Source organism: Elaeis guineensis, chromosome 1 (assembly GCF_000442705.2).
Source record: "Elaeis guineensis isolate ETL-2024a chromosome 1, EG11, whole genome shotgun sequence".
Lineage (NCBI taxonomy): Eukaryota > Viridiplantae > Streptophyta > Magnoliopsida > Arecales > Arecaceae > Elaeis > Elaeis guineensis.
In genome coordinates, this window is record NC_025993.2 from 175,266,552 (window position 1) to 175,289,782 (window position 23,231).

General features: G+C 40.2%; 2 protein-coding genes across 2 annotated transcripts; one reads left to right on the forward strand and one right to left on the reverse strand.

Moving 5' to 3' along the window:
• Positions 1-13,864: 13,864 nt before the first annotated feature.
• On the reverse strand, positions 13,865-14,697 carry LOC105039707 (uncharacterized). Its single transcript, XM_010915961.4, has one exon. The coding sequence runs from the start codon at positions 14,641-14,643 to the stop codon at positions 14,092-14,094; it is 552 nt and encodes a 183-aa protein (XP_010914263.1). The 5' UTR covers positions 14,644-14,697; the 3' UTR covers positions 13,865-14,091.
• Positions 14,698-19,913: 5,216 nt separating this feature from the next.
• LOC105039756 (uncharacterized) lies at positions 19,914-22,293 on the forward strand. The gene is made up of 3 exons (XM_010916016.4): positions 19,914-20,228; positions 20,307-20,954; positions 21,959-22,293. The coding sequence occupies exons 1-3, from the start codon at positions 20,153-20,155 to the stop codon at positions 21,988-21,990; spliced, it is 756 nt and encodes a 251-aa protein (XP_010914318.1). The 5' UTR covers positions 19,914-20,152; the 3' UTR covers positions 21,991-22,293.
• Positions 22,294-23,231: the final 938 nt, after the last annotated feature.

Here is a 23,231-nt window from a genome sequence, read left to right on the forward strand (position 1 = left end):
AATTTATGCTTCATATTCTTTGTGTAAATCATATTACAAATAGCCTCAAATAGATGCCCCTTCTACCTTCCTATCACACTATTCTGTTAGAGGTATTTGGGCAAGTAAATTGTCTACGTTTGCCATAACTAATCAAATAGTTAGAAAATTTTTTTAAGACATATTCATCACCTCCATCAATTCTTAAGTAGTCAATTTTTAATTTAAAAAGATTTTCATCAAATTCTTAAATTGATAGAAGAACTTCTGATTTTTCTCTAATAAAATAAATACAGGTATGTCTAGAAAATTTATCGATAAAGAAAATTGCATATCTCAAATGAGTAAAAGATAGAGTATTAATCCTCTATGTGAGATTTAAACGTATCAGCTGTAGTGGCTTAGAAGATCTGGTTTAGCTCTCTTTAAAAGATAGCTTATACGTCTTTCCATACCAGCATCTAATGCAAATAGTGCTAGTATTAACTTTTATCATGGAAAGCCCATTAATTAATCCTTTGCTCTATACATCTTGAAATCTATCATAATTCACATGAGCCAATCTAGCATGCCATAAATCAGTGGTTCATATTTAAGAGCCCAATCAGCATAATAATTATCGACAGACATGACATAAAGCTTATTTCCTTTCCTGTCCTAGGTAATAAGCTCTCTAGAAGTTTTAATATTAGTATAAATCTCTATAGTATCAAGTCTAAATAAAACATAACATCCTCATCTAGGAATAATGAAAATAGAAATCAAATTTTTCTTCATGCCAGGCATATAAGCATTATTCACGAAAATAGGAGAACCAGTAGATGATGTGAGAGTTAAATCATCGATACTTTTGATAGGATAAAGTGAATCATTGATAGTATCAATAGTATCAAATCGATATAATCATGTATCTAAGTATTAAGTATTTTTTAATTAATAAATATATTTTCCAACTCTGCTAAAGTAGGTTGTTAAGCCCTTCCAGAGATAGTTAGCATATAAACACTATATTATTTATTCAAACCATAAACTAACAATTTACGTCGTTTATTTTCATTATAATGAGAATTTGAATCAAGTATACCAAATTCATCAAATAATTTTTTTTTTTTTAAAAAAATATTGAAAGATTGTAAGGTTATTTTATTTGAAAGCACCAACCTCGTTTCTCAAATATTGAAGACGAGTCTTATTAATCTTTGAGGGGAAAGCGACAAGAATATCTCATATCTTTTTTGACTACTCTATATCTTGAATATGCTGAAGATATATTATTCCATATTTATTAAAAGAATGTGAACTACATCTGCAGCTTTGATCTCTCATATTTTCCTCACTTCTGCATTGTTGGGAGTTTTTTAGTGGCATGTAATTGCTGCAAATTATTTAGCGCACCGTAAGTAACACCTTCCACCGTACTGAGATATTGAGCTATGAAAGACTGAATCTATCCAACAATTTTTTTGAGATAGATGTTCTGGCATCGACGCAACTGCTTCAAATTATCTGCACGTCGGCTTGCTTGGCTTCAATTTATTTGTGATGCATAGCACAATATGTAAACCCCATCACTGTTCCTAGCAACACAAAGCAAGGCGGAGTGCCTTCAGCATCCTTCATCTATGTTGCCATCTACTATGACTATAAAACAGTCTAGACATGCTGAAATTTTAAAGGCATCGGAGATCAAAATGTTAAGGTGTTTCAAGTTAAGTACTCGTCATGATAGAACTTGATCAACCTCAAAAGCCTTCATTAGAGCTCACGGATCAGAATGGCAAAGGTATGGTGATGCACAGAAAGTTCAAGTTGAAATGCCAAAGAATGTCAAAACTTCAAAAATAATTCAAGCATGTAGCAGTGCCTTCACAGCATTTAGATAGGGCCAAGCTGTCTGGAGGGAGAAATTCATAGTTTCCATTGCCTCAACTCTCATTCGAGTTAATACAATGACAAGGCTAATAACATAGAAGCAATGTGGAATTAAAAGATTTATTATCTTGTGCTCTAGCTGAGGTCATTATAATTTCCTTCGTGCAAGTAGGGCAGCAAAAGATGATCCAACCCATCTATTTGATTCATGTTAGATCCATCACAAATAAGTTTGAGTTTAGGCTAAACGGATTTGGGTTCAAAAAAGATCGATCTATTTAATTCATTTAATATTTGGATCGAATTTAGGTTTCAAAAATATAATTCGTCTAATCTATTTAATATTCAAATTGAATTAAGTCAGATAACCTATTTAATCTATTTAACTTGTTTAACCCGTTTAAGATTTATCTAATCGATTAAAACCTGCTTAATCTATTTTTAATCCATTTAATCTGATCTGTTTAATCTATTTAATTAATTTAATAAATATATTAGGTTGATTGGATCGGATCCGATTAGATTTATCTATTTAATAAAAAAATGAAGTTTAAAATTAAATTTTTGATCTATTTAATAAATAGATGAAATTTAAATTGATGATTTTTTGAACTGATTTGACTTTCCCTACATGCAAGCCACAGGATGAATGCGACCTATTTTGCAAAGCTAACCGTATGGAAATCTTCACCATTTCTAGCATCATTGCTTCCCAGAGAACCTTCTAACAAGGGGAAGGAAGACCACAATTCTTAAAGGTCTAATGATGGATAAAAGTTTTGTTTTTTTGCTCAAAATCTATAAATTTCTCTGATGAGAGAGGGGAATCTCGCCAATCGATGTATTTTTGCAAAAGTGAATATTTTCTCCGTTGCCAGGAGTAAATGAAGTGTATTCCCAAAAGCATCAAGCTCTCTATGAAGCAATAAGCAGCTTTAATCAACTTCTTCCCTATTCTATTTCGATTTTTTTTTTTTTAATTTCACAGTCCATTCTAAATATAGACAAAATTAAGGAGCGAGGCGCATTAAGAAGAGTGGTTCTTTCTCCTACCAACGGTGATCTCCCATACAACTTTTTGCCAAGGCATCCTATTTAGATTTGGCAAAGTCAACCATCTTACTTCTACCCAAAAAGAAAACGTCAACTATCTAATAGTTAATGAATTGCGGTACGTTGGAGAACAAATTTCATTGCCTTCTGTTTTCTGAAAAATTCTAGTTATTACAATGTCTTTTTCATTTGATTAAAAATCCAATACTGCAACCCAATGATCCAACTTCAAAAGCAAAGCCCAGAATAACATTTAGGCTCGGAAAATTCTTTGCACATTGTCCGGCATAGAAAATCCGACGTAGAGCATATCGCCCCATTCGATTAGACCACGTAGCGATTATTTTTTAATACATATTTAATATCCGCAGTTCTATTTTTTCGTTTAAATTCTAGAATGACGAAAATAAAAAAAAACTATGACATGCTGCATTGAAATTATGATTTTTTACGCATCATGTCATAATTTTTTCACAGAATGTTATAAAAAGAGATAGATATTTTTGTCATTGAAAAATTTGATGATGAAAATACTCCTACTGAAATTATAACATCTTATAAAAAAATTATGATTCCATATGCAGAAAGTTATAATTTTAATATAGGATATCATAATATCAGCACAGAATGTCATAATTTTTTCAGAAAAAAATGATATTTTCATCATTTAAAAGTTCAAATGAAAAAATAAAACTACGGATATTAAATGCGTATTGAAAAGCGGTCGCTATATGATCCAATCAAATGAGATGATGCGCTCTATATCAAATTTTTTACATCATTGGGTGGCGTACAAAGAATTTATTTTTACGCTCAAGCATGTGTAAGACCAAAATTTAATAAGCCAGAAGTCCAGAATGATCCAAACCATCATACTAAGCTGATAATTTGGGCCTAAATCGGCCCATGCGGTGCATGCAGTGCGCACCGCCGATGGTGCACAAAAAATTTCTCTATGGCAATATAACCTCGGCCTGGATTAGGGCCCAATATCTCAGTCCACTGTCAAGCACTGTTGCGTCCTTCCCTTTGACATCGTAATAATGAGCCCATTGGAAATGAAAGGAGGTGCCCCAGATCGCACTCCATAATAACACTCTTCTGCCCTGCTTCAGGAAATAACACCTGCCTCTCTTTCTCTCCATCTCTCAGGAACTCATGTCTTCGCGGGAATTTTTCTGAACTGTTTCAAGTTCTAACAATGTTTTAATAACTTTCATCAAAAAAAGATTAACAGAAAAAAGAAATGTTTCAACAACATTTTGTCCCATTGTAACGGCCATTCAATTTTCCCATACAATGTTGGATGCTACTACTTTAGAACAAAATAAAAGAAACCCATATATAATAACAACAATTAGCAATATTATTAGCTAGAATCATTATTCGTCAAATATAATATATTTTGTATATGGATTTTTTTATAAATTATAAAACATAGAATTTGGATTATAAATAATGTTTTATTCTGTAAGCAAAGATACCACCCAATGATTGTTATGTCCATAATTGCATGAGGTCGTTATGATGGCAATAAACATACATAAGAGTTATTATATTATTTTTTGCTGCATATATATGGGTATTATTCGTTATTGACTCTTCTTTTCATATTTTTCTTTCAGCACAAATTAAAATTTAACATCATTTTTTAGCAAGGGGGCTGGTGAAAGCTACGTGGAGTATTCGCCATAAAAAATAGAATTGAAAAAGTAATGCTTAAGATTTTATTAGAGATTGCTGTTAGCAATAGAGCTTTTAAAAATTTTGAAAGTAGAATTTTTGAGAAGTAAAACTTTTGGAAATAAAGTTTTTATCAAAATATTTATTGTTTAGTAACCATATTTATAAAATATTTTGAAATTATAATATCTATTTGATAACTAAAATAAAAAAGTACTTTAGTATGATTCAGTTTATACTGAAAAATAATATAATATAATATTATATATTAAAATATTATTATATTATATAATATTATTATCATATAATGTAACATAATAGTATAATATAATATAATATTATCATAATTATAATGTAACATAATATAATAGATTATAATCTAATCTAACAACAGATTATAATACAACAAATTATATTATATTTTTATAATATAATAATACTATAATAGATTATATTATATGTTTATAATATATCATAATATTAATTTATTATTATGTTATATTATGTTTATAATATAATAATATGATATGATTGATGTAATATGTAATTATAAGATTTATAGATGAGTATTTGTATTATTAAAAAAAATCATTTAAATCAAAATAGCTTTATGTCAAAGTTAAAATAATTTTTTAATTTTTTTCAAACATCATTGTAGTATATATCCAAAAATATTTTTGGAGGATTAGAAAAGTAATTTTTGGCACTCTAAATGTTTGCCAAATTGGATCTTATTCTCTATCTTTATAGGTTTTGGAAGCCATTACATTTGAAATGGAGCAGAAGGTTCTGAGATTGTGAATATGCAAAGGTACAGCATCCACACACTGCTGTGCTAAGAAAAGGCAGCAGCAGTGTTTTTTTGACCCTGTCAGATGCTCGAAACGTACTCCGTTCGACCTAATCTTCAAACTAAACAGGTGTCCGTGTGTGGACCTTTGAACTTGCGAGATGTCTGTTTCTATGACTTCAGGTTGAGCTGGAATGGTCCTCGTGAAAAGAGCCCCACTGGTTCAGGTTCGCTTCTATCCAATAGGCTTTTGATGCTTCTTTACACCAGTAAATGGCACAACTAGGTAGGCAACTCTTATGTATGCTAGTTGTTATCATAAAAGATTGCATAGTTGCATAGGAGATGTTTGTCTCTTATGGATGCTTCTTTAAATAATTGCATACTTGCACGAGGTTGTTGATACTTCTTTTCCTGTTTTCCTTTTAGCACATTGACCCAGATTAAAAATTGGAATTTCCATATTCATAAGCTTGTTCTTCATGGTGATGCACAAGCACATTGCTGCATTCATGCCAATGAACCCTTTAAAGTACTTCTTTGCTTCCTTTCCAATTTGGACGCGCATGAGTCCTCTGAGCATGTTGATGCATGCATCGAGCTTCCAAGCATCGATCGGGGGTGCCTTGTGTAATGGGGCATGGCTTTAGCTTTTGGTTGTGGGGATGCCTCCTAGCATTTGATGGTGGTGGTAGTGGTTGTGGTGATTTATTTCTTAAGATTGAGCAGTATTGGTTGCCATTAAGAGAATGAAGGATTGGGATGTGGGACGATATTGATTGCCATCAAGAAAAAGAAGGAATGCTGCTAGGTTTAACTAAGAGAAAGAAGAAAGCCACCACATAATGCCCATGCTTCCACGGAAGTTGAAAGGTGTTGGATGGATGTCTGGCCAGGACACCACCTCCCAAGATCCTTTCAGTACCACGCGATGCAGCAGGAAGAAAGAAGAAACAAAACAAAAGAAAAACAATCAAAATACGTGGATCAGCCACAAAAGGGCTCGCCTCTACGGGGCATGCAAACTTCACTATGAAAAAGAAATTTTACAAGAGGAGACCTCACCCTCAACCCTTGTACATCCAATTCTCTCTCACCTGAAGTTCTCCTCACAAAAGCTCTCTCTCTTGAAGACCCCCCTGAACCCCTGAAGAGCCTGGCGACCGCTGTCCAGGAGCCTCCTGACCTGAGACCTGCTCGGGGCATCATCTTGCGGCAATAGGAATCTCACCTTGCGACGTCGCCTCTCGTCCTCCCGAGTCTCCTGTCTCGTGCCCGATCCGCCTCCTGTAGCTTCACCTCGCTCTGGGCTCCACCTGGCTCCCGAAGCTCCACCTCGCACTGGGCTCCACCTGGCTCCCGAAGCTCCACCTCGCACTGGGCTCCCTGCCAAGTAATAATGTCCTCTGCTCCCCTTCTTCCCCTCTAGCACAATCCTATCGCCGCGTAGCACCCTCAGGATTCCTCCACCAGCTACCGTCCTGTAGCCTCTCGAATCCAGTCTGCTAAGTGAGATAAGATTCCGTCTGAAATCGGGTATGTATCGGACCTCCCCCAATCTCCTCACTGCACCGTCATGTGTCCTCCAGCTGACCGTCCCAATGCCTCTGATCGCACAGCTCGATCCATCCGGCAGATATACAGTGCCCTCACTGTTCTCCAAGGAGTCAAACTGCTCCTCTCTGCAACATACATGATAGGGGCATGCAGAATCTAATATCCACTGCTGGGAAGAAGTAGATACCTCGTCAGATATCTCCAGGACATCTCCATTTGAATCGCTGCCGGCCGTCGCTACAGCAGCCACCGTCCGATTTTTCAGTTGAGGGCAATCTCTGGCTAGATGCCCTAACTCCTCACATCGGTAATACCTGATTTTGCTCAAGTCCCTCCTGGACTTAGACCGCCCTCGTTGCGATCTCCTGTCGCTCCGTCTATCGCCTCCTGCTCCTCCAGAAGCCACCAAAGCTGAGCTACCGCCACCTGAGCACGAAGCTGGGTTCTCCCTCCTGAGAACCTCGTTCTGGAGTATCGCCGCGGTGACCTCGTCCATCTTGATAGTGCTCTTCCCCACTAGAAGAGCAGTCACCAAGGATTCGTACGAAGGGTGAAGCGACGCCAGCAAAACTAGCACCCTGGTCTTCTCCTCAACGTTGTCACCAACGCTGAGAAGGTCGGTGAGGATCTTCTGAAAGTGGCTCAAATGCTCCTGCACCTCTGTCCCTCAGTCATCCGCAGTTGGTAAAACTGCCTCCACAGGAAAAGAGTGTTGGTGAGAGACTTTGCCATGTACAACTCCTCGAGCTTCGACCATAGCACCATCGGGGAAGTCTCGCTCAGTACATGGATCACTACCTCATTCGCCAGGTATATGCGGATGGTACTCACCACCTGCATCTGTAGCCGTTTCCAATCCCGCACCTCCATGGTGGTCGGCTTCTCATCGCACAAGAGAGCATCGATCAACCCTTGTTGGATGAGCACATCCTTCACCCTTGCCTGCCACAAGGAGAAATTGCTCTTACCATCGAACTTGTTGATCTCCATCTTGATTGTTTCTATTTTCTCCATCTTCAGTCTTGCTCACCACCATTGCAATCTGCGTCCTTGTACCGTCTTGATCTGATACCACTTGTTGGGTGGATGTCTGGCCAGGACACCACCTCCCAAGATCCTTTCAGTACCACGCGATGTAGCAGGAAGAAAGAAGAAACAAAACAAAAGAAAAACAATCAAAATACGTGGATCAGCCACAAAAGGGCTCGCCTCCACGGGGCATGCAAACTTCACTATGAAAAAGAAATTTTACAAGAGGAGACCTCACCCTCAACCCTTGTACACCCAATTCTCTCTCACCTGAAGTTCCCCTCACAAAAGCTCTCTCTCTCTCTCTCTTGAAGATCCCCCTGAACCCCTGAAGAGCCTGGCGACCGCTGTCCAGGAGCCTCCTGCTCCTTCTCTCACAGCAGCCTTACGCCTCTCTCTCTCCTCTAGTTCGTACGGCGGTGAGAAAACCAACCACTTACCTCTCTGTTTCATGCACAGGACTTTTATAGACCTTAATCATGACTTAGATCATGATTAGGACTCCTTAATCAACCTAAATCACGTCCCAGACCGTTCGATCAAGATCGGGAGCCACCCATGCCGTCGGATCGCGCTCCGGTCCACGGAATAGTACCGTGGACCGCGAGAAACGCGTGGGAAACGCCCAAGCGGTCCACAGGCCCCGCCGTGGACCGCCCGATCCACGGTGGACCGGGGCAAAGGGGCCGCGGGCCTGGGTCGCGCGTCCCGCACGGGCTTGGGTCGCGCGTCCCGTGCGCTGCCGCCTGCGGCAGCACCTCTGCCGTCCGCCGCCGGTCGCCGACGGTCCTTCGCCACCTCGATTCTCGTGCCGACTTCAAAAGCTCGTATCTCCTCCATCCGAGCTCTGTTTCAGGTGATCTTGGTCTCGTTGGACTCCGTTTTTCGCCGCGAACCTCGCTGTGGGCTCAATGTGGGCTGAATCTCGAGGCGTCAAATCCTAACAATCTTCATCTCGACTCGATATTCGGCCTCCTCCAAACTCTGAGAGCTTCTGGATCTCCTCGCCCCCATGCCCTGGGACAATCGCCTGCTGATCATGGATGGGCAAACATGGGAGTCGAGCCAGACTGCTTGATCCCATCTCCATCGTATGCTGTGCTCCTCCTGACCTGAGACCTGCTCGGGGCATCATCTTACGGCAATAGGAATCTCACCTTGCGACGTCGCCTCTCGTCCTCCCGAGTCTCCTGTCTCGTGCCCGATCCACCTCCTGGAGCTCCACCTCGCTCTGAGCTCCACCTGGCTCCCGAAGCTCCACCTCGCACTGGGCCTTCTGCCAGGTAATAATATCCTCTGCTCCCCTTCTTCCCCTCCAACATAATCCTATCGTCGCTAGCACCCTCAGGATTCCTCCACCAGCTACCGTTCTGTAGCCTCTCGAATCCAGTGTGCTAAGTGAGATAAGATTCCGCCTGAAATCGGATATGTATCGGACCTCCCCCAATCTCCTCACTGCACCGTCATGTGTCCTCCAGCTGACTGTCCCAATGCCTCTAATCGTACAGCTCGATCCATCCGGCAGATATACAATGCCCTCACTGTTCTCCAGGGAGTCAAACTGCTCCTCTCTGCAACATACATGATAGGGGCATGCAGAATCTAATATCCACTGCTGGGAAGAAGTAGATACCTCGTCAGATATCTCCAGGACATCTCCATCTGAATCGCTGCCGGCCGTCGCTACAGCAGCCACCGTCCGATTTTTCAGTTGAGGACAATCTCTGGCTAGATGCCCTAACTCCTCACACCGGTAACACCTGGTTTTGCTAAAGTCCCTCCTGGACTTAGACCGCCCTCGTTGCGATCTCCTGTCGCTCCGTCTACCGCCTCCTGCTCCTCCAGAAGCCACCAAAGCTGAGCTACCGCCACCTGAGCTCGAAGCTGGGTTCTCCCTCCTGAGAATCTCGTTCTGGAGTATTACCGCGGTGACGTCGTCCATCTTGATAGTGCTCTTCCCCACTAGAAGAGCAGTCACCAAGGACTCGTACGAAGGGGGAAGCGACGTCAGCAAAACTAGCGCCCTGGTCTTCTCCTCAACGTTCTCGCCAACGCTGAGAAGGTCGGTGAGGATCTTCTGGAAGTGGCTCAAATGCTCCTGCACGCTCTGTCCCTCAGTCATCCGCAGTTGGTAAAACTGCCTCCAAAGGAAAAGAGTGTTGGTGAGAGACTTTGCCATATACAACTCCTCGAGCTTCGACCATAGTACCGTCGGGGAAGTCTCGCTCAGTACATGGATCACTACCTCATCTGCCAGGTATATGCGAATGGTACTCACCGCCTACATCTGTAGCTGTTTCCAATCCCGCACCTCCATGGTGGTCGGATTCTCATCGCACAAGAGAGCATCGATCAACCCCTGTTGGATGAGCACGTCCTTCACCCTTGCCTGCCACAAGGAGAAATTGCTCTTACCATCAAACTTGTTGATCTCCATCTTGATTGTTCCTATTTTCTCCATCTTCAGTCTTGCTCACCACCGCTGCAATCTGCGTCCTTGTACCGCCTTGATCTGATACCACTTGTTGGGTGGATGTCTGGCCAGGACACCACTTCCCAAGATCTTTCAGTACCACGCGATGCAGCAGGAAGAAAGAAGAAACAAAATAAAAAAAAAATAATCAAAATATGTGGATCAGCCACAAAAGGGCTCGCCTCCACGGGGCATGCAAACTTCATTATGAAAAAGAAATTTTATAAGAGGAGACCTCACCCTCAACCCTTGTACACCCAATTCTCTCTCACCTGAAGTTCCCCTCACAAAAGCTCTCTCTCTCTTGAAGACCCCCCCTGAACCCCTGAAGAGCCTGACGATCGCTGTCTAGGAGCCTCTTGCTCCTTCTCTCACAGCAGCCTCACGCCTCTCTCTCTCCTCTGGTTCGTATGGCGGCGAGAAAACCAACCACTTACCTCTCTGTTTCATGCACAGGACTTTTGTAGACCTTAATCACGACTTAGATCATGATTAGAACTCCTTAATCAACCCAAATCACGTCCCAGACCGTCCGATCAAGATCGAGAGCCACCCATGCCATCGGATTGTGTTCCGGTCCATGGAATAGTGCCGTGGACCGCGAGAAACGCGTGGGAAATGCCCACGCGGTTCACAGGCCCCACCGTGGACCGCCCGGTCCACGGTGGATCGGGGCAAAGGGGCCGCGGGCCTGGGTCGCGCATCCCACGAGGGCTTGGGTCGCACGTCCCGCGCGCCGCCGCCTGCGGCCGCACTGCTGCCGTCCGCCGCCGGTCGCCGGCGGTCCTCCGCCGCCTCGATTCTCGTGCCGACTTCAAAAGCTCGTATCTCCTCCATCCGAGCTTCGTTTCAGGTGATCTTGATCTCGTTGGACTCCATTTTTCGCCGCGAACTTCGTTGTGGGCTCAATATAAGCTGAATCTTGAGGCGTTAAATTCTAACAAAAGGCATAGAGGAGAGGTGTGGATTAATGGTCAATGATTAGGCAGCAAGTTAATAGAGATGTTATCAAGAGCTGGCTTCGGCTTGGTGGTGGGTCAGTGGCTCATTCCTACTTCAATAAGCTAGAAAAAAAGCCAAGCTTAATATTATTTTATATATCGGCCGGTCTCTCTTCCCTTCCTTATCTCTCTTCTCTTTCTCTCTCCCCCCTCTCTCCTTTCTTCCCTCCTCCCCTTCTGTTTCTTCATCGGCAGTTTCTGTGGGCCTCTTCTTCTCTTCGATGAGCCTTCTCCGATGAATGTCTTCTCCTGTCCCCTCATCCTTTCTTTGATGCCGGCCGTTCAACCCCCGCCTCTCCCTCCTCCCCCCCCCCTCTCTCTCTCTTTGATGCTGGCATCAGGCTTCCCCCTCTCCCTCTATCTCCCCCCTTCCTTTACCTCCTCTTTCTGTTTCGACCTCTTTCCGGTTGGGTGCCGTGCTCCATCACGGCCGACCGACCGTCGGACCCTCTCTCCCCTATCTCTCTATTTTCCTCTCTCTCTCATTCTCTCTTTTTTTTTTTCAGATTGCAAGGCTCTCTTTCGACGGTGCTAAGTGGTCTTCGTCGGCTGGTTTGCACGGACCGATCTGTGCCGGACCCCTTTTTCTATTCCTTTAAGATGGATCCCTCTCTCTCTCTCCCTCTCTTCTTCTCTTTCCTCTCTCTCTCCTGATCTTTTTCTTCTTTGAGTTCAAGTGCCCTTCGACTTGATGGAAGCGGTGGTGGACTTACTCTTCTTTGAGACCAGCTCTCTCTCTCTCTCTCCTTCTTCTTTCTGTGGCCGGACAGAGGCTGAGCCACTTTCTCTCTCCCTTTCTTTCATCTGCGGTAGCCGGCCTTCTCCTTCCTCTGATAGCTCCCTCCTAGCGGGGTGCTGTGCTCCATCATAGCCGGCCCCTCTTTTTTTCCTATTTACTCTCTCTCTATTTCTCTACTCCTCTCTCTGTTCTGATACCCTATATTTTTCTCTCTCCTCCCTCTTTTCTCTAAGTTGCCGAACTCTCTCCCGACGCCACTACTGAGTCTTCACTACCAGGCAATGAATCTTTTTCTTCGGTGGGCATCAGTCGATAGAAGGTCGAGCCTCCCTCTCTTTGATGGTTGATGATGTTCTCCTTTCTGCACTCCTCTTCCTCTGACGTAGTGGTCGATCCTCTTTTCTTTTGGTGTTCTGCTCCTCTCACCATCACAATCTCCAACAGTCGACGTTCTCCTCTGACAGTTGGCGTTGCGTCTTCCGGCATTGGCTTGTTTTTTGTATTTCAAATTTTAAATTCTGAATGGTTAGAAATTTTGACGAGTCTATTGATGAGTTGGCAGGAAAGAATTTGAAATTTAAATTTTAATATCGTTAATTTGAAAGATTTATTATATATATATTAATAAATTTTGATGATTATTATATTAACGTACATTAATCATTTTTTATATAAAAAAATAGATTATGCCACGTGGGAAGGAGCAATGGATTTTACGAAGAATAGGAGTTGAAGACTTTCGCTCGTGAAAAGGCTAATTCGAGCTAAAACGATAAATGAACCGAACGTGAATGTACTTGTACTTGTTGTGTGGGAGACCCTGTACTGGGTCAATATGAAAGTAAAATAACGCAAATTGGCATAGAAAATAACAGAAAGATACAGAGGGAATTTTGTCTGGGTAACTTGACCGGACCCATCTAAAGTCTTTGGATCTTGTCCTTGCCGCTTTCCACTCAAATCTCTAAGACATTTTTTAAGACCACGTCCAACGATGGCACAAGGTGTCATATCGTACTTTTAGCCTTTTTTTTTTTTTGTTTAAAAAGATTTGTGATAAAAATGTAAAGTTAGAAGCAAACCCCACAAACCTTGCGTTATCTTTGATGCATAAATATGGTCTAATTTCAGCATGTATGTTTCAATATTAATTATTTCTTAATATTATAATTAGTTTGATCTTTTGCTTTCAGCACCACATATTTTTATGAGATTTTTTGACATATTATAATCAGGCAAGGCCGTTACTGGTGCTCCAAGTTAAGCAATTGAAAGACTATTATATTTCTAATTACGTGAGCATGTGGGGCGAGGGCTAATTATAAGTATCTATTTTTATCTAAAAATTCAGTTACTAACCAATGGATGATGAATAATTGAAACCACCATTCAAAGATGAGAGAGAAAGCTTCTCCTTTTGAATGATGGATGGAGAGTATGCGGATGTAATTAACACATAAGTCTACAGTTTTTGGATGATTTATAACTAATTCGGTCTTGTGAACTTATTAAGGCTTGCCCCGACAATTGTATCTCTTTGCTTAGCAACTACAAATTCTAGATCTGATTTTCGAATAGCACATCCAAAAATTATGATCCTTTATATAATTATTATACGGATAGATCTCTCTCTATCTTTCTCTTTCAAAATTGATTTAAAAAAAAAAAAAAAAAAACATTCTTACAAATAAACGCAAGCAGACTTGGAGGACTTTTATTCAACACTTTAAATTCAAATGTACCAGGTGTCTACACTTCTCATAGTAACAAGCTTTAGATGGTAAGGATGCAAGCAAACACAAACTAAATTAAGCATATCACCACACACTTTTTTGATGATTGGGAAGGACATACCAGCCTGCAAAACATATCACAAGACATGATCATATAATTAAGCTACAACCTAGCTAGCTAGCTAAGAGGGACACTGGTAGTCGGATGGTAGATGCTTGCCACAGTCCACCAGCAGCTCAAGAGCAACGGGCAGAATGATGTTTATATTCAAGACCTTGGCCTTTATGGTGGTGCACAAGCAAAGAGCTGCATCCAAGTCGGCAAGCCCTTCGAGGACCGGGCAGCACTTCTCCTTCTCATCCTCACCGATTCCGACGTGCACAAGCCCTCCGAGTAGGTCGACGCAGGCGTCGAGCTTTAGCGTGTCGATGGGGCACTTGGATGATGGTGGAGGGGGGCATGGCACCGGTGTGGATGGTGGCGGCGGCGGCGGCTTTGGCTTTGGCTTTGGTGGGGATGGTGGTGGAGGGCATGGCGTTTGCGTTGGTGGTGGTGGGGATGGTGGGGGTGGAGATGGTGGAGGAGGAGAAGGACGGACCTTTGGTGGTGATGGTGGTTTCTTCTTAGGGGGAGGAGGGGTTAGGGTAGGGCAGTAGGGACAAGCAAGAGAAGGGAGGAGTGATGTGAGGTTGATTAGGAGGAGTATGACGCTGGCCACAAGATACTTCCCCATGCTTGAAGAGAAGTGAGAGGGCTAGCTAGGATTTTTTGCTGCTAAATATGGGGAGGGTAGTGGTGGATTTATAGACAGTGCAAGTGATACTGCTGTGGCTATCCTTTGGGAGACTTTGACGCGGGTGCCCTTCCAACGCCCCTGCATCTTCTCCTTGCTTTTCTTTTTTTCCTTTTTTTTTTTTTTTTTTTTGGCTTTTTGTGTGTGTGTAACCCCCTGTGAAAATTTGATCTTAGAAATAAACCCCTCAAATTTAGAATTTGCAGTCAGAAACAATTAGAAATTAGATTTATTGATCACGCGGTTTATGGTTATCATTATTACATTTCACAATTAATAATGGTTATCAAATTTCCATTTAACTTTTAGTTCTGAGCAGTTTAATTATGTGAAAAAATAGACCTAACTAACATGTTTTAAATGAAAATTTAGTTATAAAAATACTAGACAAAGAACCGAAGGGTTGTTTATATAAATGAATGACCATTTTTCAATTGCATGTGATTACATAAAGCTACGAGTTAAAGAAGAATGGGGTTTTGTTGTGAAAAGAAGAAGAAGAAGAAGAAAAGAAGAACGGAGTTCTGTATAAATTTAAAGTTTTCTTGGGTTCATTGCAGAAAATCCATTAATTCCGGCATGGGAACATGGAGGATGCGGGATCACGCGGTTTGTTACTTGGCTCGTAGTGAAGGTGATTAGGTGAAGGTGAGGACTCTGGATGGTCACTCATCTCTTTCATAGAATTGGACAATGCAAAGAATACAGGAATATTTTTGCCAGCCTTGTCCTCCCAAAGAATCCAAGATGGTCCCCCATATTTTCTTCCCCAACTTGTTCCATATCATTGGTTTCATTTGGTCATTCTTGGTTACCATAAACCGAGATGATATCCTTGGCGAAAATAAGCTACAAGATAAAACCAAAAGCTAGTTGTCATTGGTGATTTCAGTTGTGGAATGACATCCAACGGCTTCCCCCTTTGAAAAAGATACATCCAATGGCCTCCATGAATTAATCCCAATTTGTCGCACAAGGAACAAAATGCTGACTTATGCAACACTCTGCTTGTCGGCCATGCATCACAACTGGCTCCAACTTGGCAATCCAATCCATGCTACCAGCGGGTATCAGGTTACATCAAGTTTTATCTCAAACAATATGTGTTTAGAAGAAAAAGATGCATGTGAAAATTATATCAGCAATTTGAGCCATCAGTTAAAAAATATTGTTGAGCGACAGTGAGGGGAGCATATGAGCTAGTTCCATTTGAGTTAGCTTTGAGTTGATGAATTTGATAAAGACGGCAATTTTATTCTGTCCGTCGGATATTCAATTCAAATGAGATGGATTTTAACCGATCCGATTAAAATTTAGGACACATATGAGTTCTAAAAAAAATATTCAAAATAAATTTGGATTAGATATAGATAATGGTATGCTTTGTTCCGAGTTCAATTCAATATAACCTTAATTTATATTTTTTTTTCAAAATTATAATTATTTTATAATATTTATATGTGCTTGATCTGATCTGATCTCTCTTATCTGTCCGATCCGATTTAATCCGAGATAAGTACGGAATGGATATGAATATGAAATTTTTAGTTGCAAAATAGATATAGATATTGATTGATCTAATGTATATCCGATCCATTATCATCTCTAAAATTTGACCATAATTTAAATCATTAATTTTTAAAATTAATCAGATTAAATTTATTTTTTTGGATGAGATTTGGATCGAACCAACCATACAGGGAGTTACAGTTTAACCATTTAAGTTGCTTTTGTAAAGTCTAATCGTGTCATTTCAAGTTAGCTCATGTCACCGTGCGTTGATGCTTTATCGGATTTGGGGTATAATTAAGCTTGCTCTCAGGATTAAACACCTATGATGGGCCTAGTTTTCTCTCTCCTTCTAGGTTTATTTCTTCTTCTTCTATACTTGTTTCTTCCAGTTAGGCACAAATTTGAATCACACCGGCTACATAGTACACTTCAAGCAATTTCAACAACAATCACATGGTCCTTTGTATAAATTTATTTTCCTTCACCACGTCTTTTCTACTAGTAGTCCAGAAACCCGGCTGCTATGCTTTGAAGTTCGGACAGTTGGTAGGAAAATTGGTTGCGTTGGGAGTTTCCAACTCACTCACAAACATTCTTTGACTCATCTACTTTATTAGTCAACGTAGCCAAATGGTGATATCCAACAAAAGACGTATCTAATAAGTTAGTTGCGGTATCCGTCCAATATATTTACCAACAAATGAATAATATGATAGGTTAAATCGTATTTTATATGATAGAGCATTTTGAAAATTGGATGGAAAGACAGAGCGAGATATATCTATCGATACTACAAAATTTTTTGTATTCTGATTTTATAGATTACTCTTACATAAAGTAGTATGACCGTCCGTATGTATCCAAAAAAAAAAATTTCTTTTGTAATCTATCTTTATTTCCCCAACAAGACTAGCTTCATCTTTGTATGAGAGATTAATTGACTGTTTCTTGAAGCTCCTGATTAAAAGATAGGAAACTTTGGATGTTTCATTATAGTAAGTCATGCATGCATAGGGGTGATCCTACGTGCACACATGTACTAAATCAAATCTAATTTTAGAGGGATTATGCCACATATATATATAGGTTGAGATAGATGTATTGGATCTATAGGAGCCATCTCGGCCACTATCTTATAGTTACGGTCTCAATTTGATCATAAATCTCTATGTTGTGGCTGAAAAAATGTGTAGGATGGTTCAACAAGCTAAATATGCAGGATTGGCTAAACTAAAGTAGCAGATGAAATTATATGGCCGTGGATCCAACAAAGTTCACCAAAGGTAGTCTACCTTGCAAATCAACTCACAAAGTAGTATCTTAGATGAATTTGATCGAGCTACTTTAGCATCTACATGCCATGCAAACAAAAATATTTTTCATTCTCGAGTTCTTTTCTTTCATTTATATATTTAAATATTTGTTAGAATGTTAACGACGTCTATGCATAAATAAGTAACCGGTAGGATGCCGGTTGGTTTAATTGGCTAAGTTACTCGAAGTTAGTAGTAGTGATCTAGATTTAAATCCCACTTTCATCGTAGATTTATGATCTCAATAACTTTTGGTGAAGCTTGCCCTTTTTGTATTTTTTTTCTCAAAAACGTATCCCACAAATATATAATAAAAATGTGAGGTCTACATGGTATATGTATGCCGTACAAGCAGGGAAGCATTTATGGATTTCTCAATCCTCCTTCCATGGTGTAGATTTTGTGCCGACATCTCGAGTGGGCCCATCTAAAATTAATTTGCCTTATTCGCAGACCTTGGGGCATTGCTATGTTGGCACATCATAATAAAAATGTGTAACCTCCGCTTGTCCTTGCTCTTTTTGTCAAAGAAAGGATGGTGACAGCATACAGGAACATGAGATTTGAAGAAAATGACTTCTTAATTCACTGAGCTAAAATCAGTGTCGAGGAAAGGCTCGACATAATAATTTATGATTACATTATTTTTTGGCCTACATGATAGTTATCAAAGACTCAAAATAATGTTTAGTTCTTATTTATTAACATTAAGGGCATGTCTGATTTTTTGATAGGTTCTAAAATTGAAATAAAAATGAGTGGCTTTAATAAAAATTAAATAATTTGCAGACCCTTAATACCTAATCTGAATGCTCAGATAATATTCAAATTTTATTTCGATTTCGATTTCAATCATGAATTAAGAATGTCAGAGAGTATAATTATTTTAATTTTCATCCTGATCCATTTCGTTTTCGATATTGGTCGCAGACCAAACATATTCTAAATGTCCAGAAAAAATCCAAAGCCAAACAAATTAGTTGAATGGTTTGATATAGTGAAGCAACAAGGCTGTTTATGTCTTTTCCTCTCTAGAAAAAAAAAAATATATTACGAAACAGGGAGGCATTTGGCGTACGTTAAAAGTTATGAACTTAATTCTTGAATGTAATGAAGGTCATCTCTGTATTTTGACTCTTTCGAACGCTACTTGTTGGCCACTTAAAATCTCATGGTGATCACGTTTAAAGGCACATCATCTACGTGGTCATCTAGTTCCCATTTTCTAAAAGTTTGAGCAGAAGATGTGCCTTTTGAGAATTGTAATTTGTCCTCTGGGAACACCGACATGTTCATGCAGTACAAAGTACATGATTAATTTAAGTTCTTTCCTCCATACTTTGTCAAACAAAGGATTAGTTTAAGTTATTTGATCAAAAGATCACATGAATGACATGATTGCAAGCCTTACTGACTTCATTATAGCCTAGCTGTGTAATATAGGCCAACCATTTCTTAGGAGATGGACTACTCTTCTCTTGATAACGGGGGTATCTGCCTTTTTCAAGTTGAAAATCAATAATCAAATAATCGAATTGAAGATTCATGCCATTAATCATGACCTATACCATTAAATATTTCGAAATATAAAAATATGCATGTTTATGATCTTTAATTTATGCATCAAGTGGATGCAAAAAATACAGTTAAAATGGGATGAGACCATATTTTGTTATGATTTAACCATTAAGATTTACTGATTTTCAATCTTACATGTTTTAACATATGAAATCATGATCAATAAGATAAATATTTAACTTAAATATTTTATCATATTTTCTAGCATACAAGTATAATAAAAACTATCCATTTTTTGTTCAATTAATATATAAATTATAGACTATCAAAATATATGATTTTTTTATTTTATATATTTTTAGTAATATAGATCACAGTCAGTAGTATAGGTCTTTAATTTAGATATCCGATTATTGACGTTCAACCTAAGAAGAGTAAATTCACACTCTAAGGTGCATAAGTTATACTCTCGGGACCGGATGATGCTGGGGACTTGGAAGTGAATTGAAATCTTTATATAGCTACAAGACTAGACAAATTATGTTAATTAATTAATTAATTAAGCGCTAGACAATTTTATTGGGAGCCATTTGGGCCCAAGCCACATGCGCTCGCGCGCACCTAGAGAGCGGGAGAGACTTCTGGAGTGGGACACAAGCAACCCAAAGGGCAGACCCTTCTTTTATTTTCTCCTGCACCAAGCAAGAACATATTCCAACACCCCACAGGAGAAATCAAATCTAATGGACACTACCATCTGTCCCACAGCCATTAGCTCCTATAGGCTATAAACAAGTTCCAAAGACCATCTATTTCCATAATTATCATTTCTTATAAAGGAGGCAAAATATGATGACACAAGAAGAATCAAAACTAAAGACCTAACTAAAGTGCTCTCCTCTCACTTTACTTGTAGCCTCCCAAGCTCCCTGTAATCCATTATTGGATGGCTAACACAGGGCTCCTCAATCCATTTATAATTATCCCAACACCATACTCATGGTTTCCTGAGCTATTTGGCATCAACTATCAAGAGAAGGGACCTCAAGCTCATAGGAGAAGCAGCCCTCAAAGAACCAAAACTCCAAGGGGAGCTGGTCCATCTCATGGAGCTGACAAAGAGCAACATAGGATTACTCCTGCTCTATATCTCCATTTCTACCACCTTCTTAACTCAATGTGGTAAGTTCTATAAATAATCCTTCCAAAGCTTAGATGGAGACCAACTCTTTAAACCTTACTTTCCTTTCATTGGAGTAGGAGCAAGAGGCTTGAGGCAACCCAAGAGCTCACTACTTAAATCCTCAAGAAAGCTGAGGCTGGCGAGGCATTTTGAGTTGTACCCATCTTCCTCCCATATGATCCATCTTCCTTATTGTGTGAGTCCTCCTCTTACTCCCCTGCCGCCTTCCACTACCATACCAACTCCAACGTTCCCCATCGAATCTTCACCACCATCTCCCACATCCTACTCTCCAGTTCTCACTCCAAATCCACCGGAAACAGTGCCAAGCCCACCAACTTGCATACCCGGCCCACCTGAGTACGAGTTTAGCCCACCAAGTTATGTCCCAAGCCCACCAGAATTCGTCCCCGAGCCGCCACTGTTCGAACCACCGGTGGTGTACCCTCCACCGCTGGGGCCGCCACCGCCGCCAAGGGCAATGCCCAGCCTCTGGTGTGTGGCGAAGCCGACGGTGCCGGACCCGATCATCCGAGAGGCCATGGAATATGCCTGCGGGTTCAGCACCGACTGCGGCCCGATCCAGCCCAATGGTGAATGTTACCAGCCCGATACCGTATTGTTCCATGCTTCTTTTGCTTTCAATAGCTACTGGCAGCAATCGAAGGCGGCCGGAGGGACGTGTGATTTTGGTGGGACGGCAATACTGGTCACCAGCGATCCAAGTAAGTACACAGTCATGGTTCTATTGAGCCTATATATTTTGTTTATGGCTTTGGGACGAAATTAAATTATTATGGCTTATCATAATGCTATAGTGGTAGATTATTTTCTTAAAGGAAGTACGGATTTTAAAAATTAAATCGGTTCTCTTCGTTGTAACTAAAACATTGCAGCTTAATATAGAAAAGGATGATAAAATGTACTGCCTTATATCTATTTTAAAATAAATTATAAATTACAAAAAACTTCTATGAAGTTTATGTTTGTTACATTTAGATCTAATAATTTGTAAAAACTATACACTTACATTCAATTAAATGAATAGTGTTGTGAAACTATTTATGTCATATAAAAAAATTGTCATTACTTTTGGATGGGGAGGAAGATGTGCGTATTTTTTCTTACGTCCTGAAGTAGTTGTTATGTCACTTCAGATTATTTTGATTATTTTTAAATTTTTTTTGACATGTCCTTTGAATCATATTTAAGATTAATGATTTGATTAACTTTTTGTTAAATTATGAGTTAAAAAGTTAGATAAAAAAAACTAAATGTCAGAGAAATAAGTATAGATTTTTAAACTATCGGATGTAAGTACGATTTAATCCTACTCTCAAAAGAATTTTTATGATTTACTCTTTATTTAATTTAATTTATATATATGAAAAAAAATATAGGTAATAATGATCATATTATGATGACTTAGATATATAATATAGCACCATTGTCATTGCTCCAAAATCATGATCATGACAGGCATGATAATTTTCAAACACTGTGTTAGCCACAACTTGACAGCCATTATGTAAAACCATGCCTATGATATCTTATGCTAGTTGGAGTCACTGAATCACCTTCATCTAATAGCGCAAGCATCATACTCTTTTTTGGATTAGCGCATCCTAGTCAAAGTTAGTGATAGCTAAGACCTCTCCAATCAAACGATATCTTCTGATCTGATTGAAATATTCTTTCTCTCTCCTTACTTTTTACCTCCTTTTTGCAGGTTATGAAGGGTGTCATTTCAACCTTACGTGATGATATAAATATTGCACAACAATTAAGTGGTCATTTGGAGACCAAAACAAGAGTAGCATACGATACATTAATTTTTTCTGAAGTTTTCAGTAGGACTTTAAAATTATAGTAAATTTGTCACTTATTTCGTATCGTGCACCGTGTTCATATTGTGTACCATATTATGGCTCTTATATCTCTGGTGGTAATAGGCCATGAAGCCATTGATTTCATCCTCCGTTCTCAAGACTTATAAGAATATTGTAGCATCAAACTTCTTTTCTTTTGAATATAACTGCTGAATTTATTACCATTTGTATTGCAACGATTTACATGAAAAAAATTGCAGGATCGTTAAATACATAAATTGGATTGACAGGTCAAGTAGAAAAAATATTGGATAGATATCACATCATTTTTCAAGATCTTTTCAGTACCACGCGATGCTGCAGGAAGAAAAAAGAAATAAAATAAAAACAATCAAATTATGTGGATCCGATAAAAAAGAGCTCGTCTCCACGGAACATGCAAATTTCATTATGAGAAAAAAAAATATTACAAGAGGAGATCTCATCCTCAACCTTCGTCACTCAATTTCTCTCTCACAGAAAGTTCTTCCTCACGCAAAAGCTCTCTCTCTAGGAAGATCCTCTGAACCCCTGAAACGACTGTTATCTGCTGTCTAAAAGCCTCCTGGATCCCTGCTCCTGCTTCTCTTAGTGCCCCCATGTCTCTCTCTCTTCCTCCATGGGTTCCTGATTTTTCTCTGTTGAAGCCGTGCGTGCCGCACATAAAAAACCAAGCCACCGTAAGCATCAGGCCTTAAACTTGTGTTAGATTAGGTTTAGGATTCCTAATCAAGCTCAAAACAACCTCCCAAACCGTTGAATCAAGACCGCAACATCCCAAAGTCGTCCGATCGCGACCGATCTATGGAATAGTATCGTGGACTTCACGAAAAGCATGAGAAACGCCCACACGGTCCACGCATCCAACCGTGGATCGCCTGATCCAGGGTGAATAGGGAAAATCGGCCCCAGCGGTGCGCTGGGCCTGGGCCGGCCTGCGCACCTAGGCCTAAGCTGTGCCCCGCGCTCTTGGCCCTGGGCTAGCCCGCGCGCCCCGCGTGCCTGGTTCTGGGCCGCTCCCCTCGCGCCTAGGCCTGGGCCGGCCTGCACGTCTGGGCCTGGGCCGCGCCCCGCACGGCCAACCCGCGTGCTGGGCCATGCCTCGCCTCCCACGGTCGTGCCGCCACCGGCCGC